The sequence below is a fragment of the Mus pahari genome, chromosome 14 (genome assembly GCF_900095145.1).
Source record: "Mus pahari chromosome 14, PAHARI_EIJ_v1.1, whole genome shotgun sequence".
Taxonomy (NCBI): Eukaryota; Metazoa; Chordata; class Mammalia; order Rodentia; family Muridae; genus Mus; species Mus pahari.
In genome coordinates, this window is record NC_034603.1 from 30,110,245 (window position 1) to 30,116,894 (window position 6,650).

Consider the following 6,650-nt stretch of genomic DNA (forward strand, 5'->3'; position numbering starts at 1 on the left):
TCACTTGGTAGACCAGGCTGGCCTCGAACTCAGAAATCCGCCTGCCTCTGCCTCCCAAGTGCTGGGATTAAAGGCCTGCGCCACCAGGCCCGGCACTGGGAAGCTTTTAAACAGAGACAGCGTAAAGTCAGACTTGCATTTTTAGATTTATTCATTTATTTTTTTAAAATTAGATTTATGTATTTTTATCATATGTGAGACTGTTCTGCCCACCTGTATGTATGTATACCATGTGTGTCCTTGGTGCCTGCAGAGGTCAGAAGAGGGCATTGGATTCTCTAGTCCTGGAGCTGTGGATAGTCATGAACCACCATGTGAGCGCTGGGAATCAAGCCCAGATCCTCTGCAGGAGCAATCCGAGCTCTCAACTGCCGACTCACCTCTCCAGCCCTTGACGGTTTTTAAAAGTTGGAAGGAAGGGCAGTTTGAGCCACAAAGCCAATGCAGTCACCCTTGAAAGCGATGAAGGCCTACACTGAACAGAAGGCAGTGATGCCAAGAGAGAGGCAAAAACTAGACCATGTCAAGAACATGAAATGCAGACCTGACTAAATGTTTTAGATGTGGGTGTTGAGAGACTCGTAAGAGGCCAGGTTGGGCTGTTGTCGATGTTCATAAAGAGGTTTGGTAATGGCGTGCTTGGCGTTTTACAGAATTAATAAAATGACTCATCTATTTCCAGACTCTTTGGATAAGCTTCTGTAAACAGAAGCTGTGCCACTCTTAAAATCTTTACAGACTCAGGTTTGTCTCTCATTAGAGAATTATTTGGGGGAAGTTGACCATCTTCTCTGGATCCATTCTTTTAATAAAATGGGTAGGGAGTTTGAACATGAGTCTGTGTGGATATTTGCTCCAGCATTGTCTTGTATAATTTATTTCTCTAGACCATTTGTCTTAAAGCCCTGCTAGGTTTTGTAGATTACAGAAATAAATATGATACTTGTCTGACAAAATAGTATTGAAGAAATCAGTTCATGGTACTACCACTAAAAAGAAGTAATTTTGCCGGGCGTGGTGGCGCACGCCTTTAATCCCAGCACTCGGGAGGCAGAGGCAGGCGGATTTCTGAGTTCGAGGCCAGCCTGGTCTACAAAGTGAGTTCCAGGACAGCCAGGGCTATACAGAGAAACCCTGTCTCCAAAAGCCAAAAAAAAAAAAAAAAAAAAGAAGAAGTAATTTTATCTTGTATAAACAGTATAACAGCAATACAAGTAATACATATTTAAGGGATTATTTTCATATGGCAGAGCCTATATGTTTGTTCATTTATTCATGCGCTCAAGAAATGTGAGAGGATAATAATTAGCCTATAGGGCCTGCCACTGTGGATGGGACTACGGCAGTTTCAGTTACCTATAGTTAAAATATGAAGTAGAAAATTCTAGAAACTAACGGTCGGTAAGTTTTAAACTTACAGTGTCCTGAGTAGCATGCACAGTGAAGTCTCAGGCCACACAGCTCCAGGATGTGAATCATCCCTTTGTTTGGAATGCCCATGTTGCATACACTGCCTTCCTGTTGGTCAATTAGCAGCCATCTTCCTTATCAGATCCCCTGTCTTAGCACTGCAATGCTGTGCTCAAGTAACCTTTCTTCTAATAATGGCCCGAAAACATGAGAGTAGTGACACCGATAATATTAATATGCCAAACAGATATCATAAAGTACTCCCCTTAAATAAAACGGTGAAAATTCTCAAGAACAGGAAAGAAATTATATGGTACGGTTGTAAAGTATTGTCACTCTCTAACCGTGCCTAGTTTCTAAATAAAGTTTTATTAGAAGTGTGTATACTGGAAGAAATATAGTATACATAGGACTTGGTACTATCTACAGTTTCAGGTGTTCACTAGGAGTTTGAAACTTGTCTCCTGTGGTATCCCAATAGTGCTACTGTGCCTAGTGACAAAGAGTGTCCTAAAGAGCCACAAAAAACAAACAAACAAACAAACAAAAAACGGGAGTGTATCTGCTGGTCTGGATGTGATGAGAGCAACCTCTCTGAGGACTTTTGAGCCCAGGTCTAGGAGGTGAGTCATAGGGTCTATGTCTGGGGGAAGTGTATTCCAGGACAAAGAAGCAGGAAGTGCAAGACCATGGGGTAGTAGGGATCTGGTGAGTCTGGCATCACTGCGGCCATTACAAAATAGTCATTCTACAGGACAGGATTTGCTGATAAACTTGATGTGAGAGGAATTGAAGTTGTTGACCCGAGTCACTGGAAGAATGAAGTTTTAAACTACGGAGATGAAGAAATACAAGAGACACTTGTCTATGGAAGAGAATCCAGACATTTTATTTGTTCTGGTAAAACTGGGTTGCTTCTTAGGCTTTTAAGAGCATTTGTCCAGAGGTGGAGCAAAGAAGGCAGTGAACTCACAAAAGTCTGCTGTTCAGAAGAGGGGGTCAGGCTGGACATACACTGAGAGTAATTAAAGACCCTGCACCCATGAATTCATAGCACTGTGGCCTACACAAGATCAAGCCAGTCAGCATTCCAGCATAGAGGGCGATGGGCCGGTTCCTCACCTGAGAAGCTCTAGAAGGGTAGGTGATGGCTTCAAGAGGAAGAAGAGCCATTTTCTCTAAGGGTGTGGCCCTTAAAGAAATGCTACGGTGGATGGACCACACCTAGAAGTATATGGGCGGTATAAATCGGATTTGAAGGATTATTTTTAAAACAAAGGTAGGAGGGAACAGAGAGGGGTGGGTCTGGGAGGAGTCAGTTGGAAGAGTTGGAAATGATTATGATCAAAATACACTGAATGAAATTCTCAGAGAATTAATAAACATAATAAACTAAACCACTAGTGTCCCCCCAGCATGGATAGTGCAGGTTTTTAATCATAGCCCTGGGGAGGCAGAAGCAAGCAGATCTTTGAGTTGGGGGTAGCCTGGCTTATATAGGGAGTATTAGGACAGCCAGGGGTACATATTGAGACCTTGTTTCAAAACACCACCACCAACAACCAACCAACAAAGCAGTGTTTAGTGAGGCAGGGGAAGGACCTGTCATCCTATACATGATTTTATTATTCCTAAGTATTGTCATTGTTAGATTTAGTTAGGTCTGGCTATTTCAAGGGTAAGATGAAGGATGGACAGGGTCATTTCCATAAAACCATTTCTGACAACAACAGTTTCTGCTTCTGATTGGCGAGCACCGTATTATTAGCATTGGATCGTGGACAGGACTCTGCCCGCTTCCCCTGTTCGCTAAGAGTTGTTTGTTCCACATTCATTCATTTGCACCGTTTAAACATATTTATTAAATGTCTGCCCTGTGTCAACCAACTCTAGGTTTTTCTTTTTGTCCAGAGAGATCTGATTTCTCATGTGCAAGACGTCGGATCTTTCCCATGGCACTTGGCTTCAGCGTTCCACAGTGGGGTTTTTCCAGCCTACCTTGTCCAGCTGTAGTTCTCAGCGTGGGCGGGGAGAGGCCTGAAGTCGGTCATCTGACAAAGGGCCTGGAGAGGCTCTTTGGACACTTGGAACGGTATGCAGATAAGGGGGCGTGTCCCTCTTGACTGACAGCAGGAGTTGAGGTGGGAGGGCCGCAGGATGCAGATGAGAGGGGCGGGCCAGAACAGGCAGGCATTGAGGAGCCCAGGGGGCGAGCCTGGTCTGACAAGACCACAGGAGCTGAGGGGGGCGGGGCGAGTCATTCAGGCGGGATGTAGATAAAGGGGGCGGGTATTGAGGATTTCCCGGGGGGCGTGGCGCATGAAGATGAGGGGGCGGGGCTCGCCTGCGGGCGCGAGGAGCGGCTCTCTGGCCGCCGGGAACTGGAAAGCGCTCGGCTCTTTCTTTGACTGGACTGGACCAGCGGGACGCTACCGCCTCACCAGCGCGAGCGGGCGCGCGCTGCGGCACGGCAGGCACTCGGTCCGAGGCCGGCCGGCCGGCGGCCATCCGGATCTGCCGAACATGGGCAACCACTCAGCGAAGCTGGAGGAGCCCGAGACAGGTCTGTGGGGTGCGGGTCGCGCCCCCTCACCGCCGCGCCCTTCCCCCACCGCGGCCCGCCGCGCAGGGGCTCGAGGCAAGGTGAACTTCCCGGGCCGTGAGTCTCCGCTCTGGAATGCGCTAATGGGGTTGTGAAATTACCTGTGCTGGCTGGGCTGCCAGGCGGGGCGGGGCGGGCGCTGCCGGCGGCGGGCCGGCCCGGGTCGGGGTCCTCCCTCAGCCGCCGGTCCCACCTCGAAAGCATCTGAGATGAAAAGTGCGACTTGGCAGTGCTTTTCTGGTTCTTTGTCCATTTTGCAGTGTGTCATTTGCGAAGCACACACTTTCTGGAGTCCCACCGAAGGTGGCGACCCGTCAGCTGATTTGTTACTCACGCTCAGACCTAGGACTAGATTGTGATTGTTCCTGACCTCATAGAATCTGTACCTGTTCTAGGGTGCCAGAAACTTCTCGGTTTATCAACTTTTTTATTTGCTTGGAAACGGAACGAGCCCGGTGGGGAGTGAGCTGGGTTCCGGTTTTCATCTTTTGGTTGTTCGACTGGACTCCGCACAGGTTTAGATGCTGAACCCCACCGGTGTCTTTAAAACAGCACTACTGTCACGTGAATTAAATGAGATTTAAGTTAGCCGTAAAAATGGCATCTTGGCCTATTGGAAAGATTTGGTGGCAGGTGACCAGTCAGAACTATTAAAATTCTTTTCAACGTAGTAGTGTTTTTTTTTTTTTAGACCAAGCCCTTTTTATTATCTAAAAAATGTTTCCCATTTGTTTAGCTTCTGACTTTGGCCGTGCATTCAACATCATTCCATTTTCTGCTCCTTAAGAATGAACGCACTCACTTTGTGCACATGGAACCTCTTTAGATGACTCGTTGTCTGTTTTAGACTTAAGATCTCACAGCAGAAACCTTTCTTCCTGGCCCACAATTTACATGCTGATTTTGGTGCTATTCTGACCTTACCAGAGGAGGTATTGTAGGAAAGCCCAAGTTGATGTCAAACATTCTGAGTGCCTCTAAGCAGCACCCCTGGAAAAGGGGGGGGGGGAGTCAAAGCAGTAGTAATTTTAAAGTGTTTAACTTGGAAAGTAGTTATGCTCTCTACTGTACCACCAAGGCCGAAACTTTTAACTTGAGGACAGTATTTCGGCTCTGAGGTGAAGTGGTCTTTCCAATGATTTATGCTTTGAATCTGGAGCAGTGCTGCATGTACAACCCCCGTCATCTTTACCCCATCCACATCACGATTCATTCAGACCCTGGCGACCTTGGATCTGGACCGCTGCCATTGCCTTCCCGACACTTGTGGTACATTGGACTGTTAGACCAGCCATTACTCAAAACTCTGACAGCCACACTGGAATCTTAGGGGTGGACAAAAGAAAAATCTTAGGGGTGAGTTACTGTGTAGTGTACATAGGGGTGTCTTACACAGCAGTTATCTGAACTTGGTACAGAATGACCAGTAAATGTAAAGTGAAAATAATCTATTGTTTATTCTACTGAGAAATGTTTGCATAAACCAGCTTATTGATAAACTAGGTAAAGGGTATGTAAAATTTAAAAAACACTTGTCAGTGCCAAAGAATTGTGAGAAACTATTCATTCCTTTAGTTAAAAACTTATAAGGAGATTGTTACTTTTGTCAATCAGTTGTTTGGTATTCTAATTTCCAAATGCACTTACATTTTAAAGCTTTCTAATGACCAAGAAGATCAAAAGATCTGTGTATGCCAGTGGTTTATTTTATCTTAATATTTAGCTCGGGTGGAACTCAGGGCTTTCTTTGCACATGCTAAGCACATGCTCCACCATTCCCTCCAGCCCCAGCCCTTTGTTGTGGGTTTTCAAAGTCAGTATAATTTTATAACGGGAATGTATTCTGACTTGCTGCAAATAAAGATACTTGATTGGAAATTTTGGTAAAAGCTTTAAAGATTGAACTCTGGGTTGAAAGGATGAACATGATTTCAGCAATGCCTTCATGAAATGCTGTGAAACTTAACAGCGAGATTCTAGAAAGTAGAGTTCTTCTGTGTAGGATGAATGTACAGTTGGTGCATTGAACTAGGATCTGAACAAGTACTTCTGCAAAGATGAGGGTAGTGGTAAAAGGGAATAGGAGGCCAGAAGAGGCAGAAACACCTAAGTCTGAATCATGAAGTTCCTCTACTGTGTTAACTGTATCCTTTGGGAGCTGACATCCAGGAATGCATGAGGTTTATTATAGGAAGTAAGACCAAAGAAAGAGGAAGCAGAATTGATGAGGGAAAACCCTCCAATTATAAATGCAGTTACAGGGAGAGCTTCAGGATCATGCTGATCTGATGAAGTCTTAGCCTGTAGATGAGTTCTACAGCAAAGCTGACTATTAGAAGAAATTTTAAGCTTTCTGCCCACCAGTCCTCAGTCCTGCTATTGGTGGTCATTGGCCAAAAGCTGTTGGGGGCAGGGGATGTGCCTTTAAGGTCAAAAGCCAAGTGGAATCCTAGGATCCTGGTGGTATCTGAATGATGCGTTCTTTCTCAATTAGAGATTTTAGTGATGTCCTTTAGGGCTGTCTGGCAACAGTACCTCACTCAGATGTTTGGACAAAGATGTTCTACTTAAAAGGTAAATGAGGCCGGGCGTAGTGGCGCATGCCTTTAATCCCAGCACTTGGGAGGCAGAGGCAGGC

At 45.6% G+C, this 6,650-nt stretch overlaps 1 protein-coding gene across 6 annotated transcripts in view; it reads left to right on the plus strand.

The window, feature by feature from the left end:
• The window catches only part of Specc1 (sperm antigen with calponin homology and coiled-coil domains 1), a 267,085-nt gene that overhangs the window by 118,079 nt on the left and 142,356 nt on the right, over positions 1-6,650 (plus strand). Inside the window, exon 1 of one of the 6 annotated variants that reach the window (XM_029546078.1) lies at positions 3,792-3,973. The exons of the other annotated variants lie outside the window; for them this stretch is intronic. Coding sequence (XP_029401938.1) covers positions 3,934-3,973 — 40 coding nt within the window. The 5' untranslated portion in view covers positions 3,792-3,933. Of the gene's footprint in view, positions 1-3,791; positions 3,974-6,650 lie in introns of those variants that run through there. 6 annotated transcript variants of the gene reach the window in all.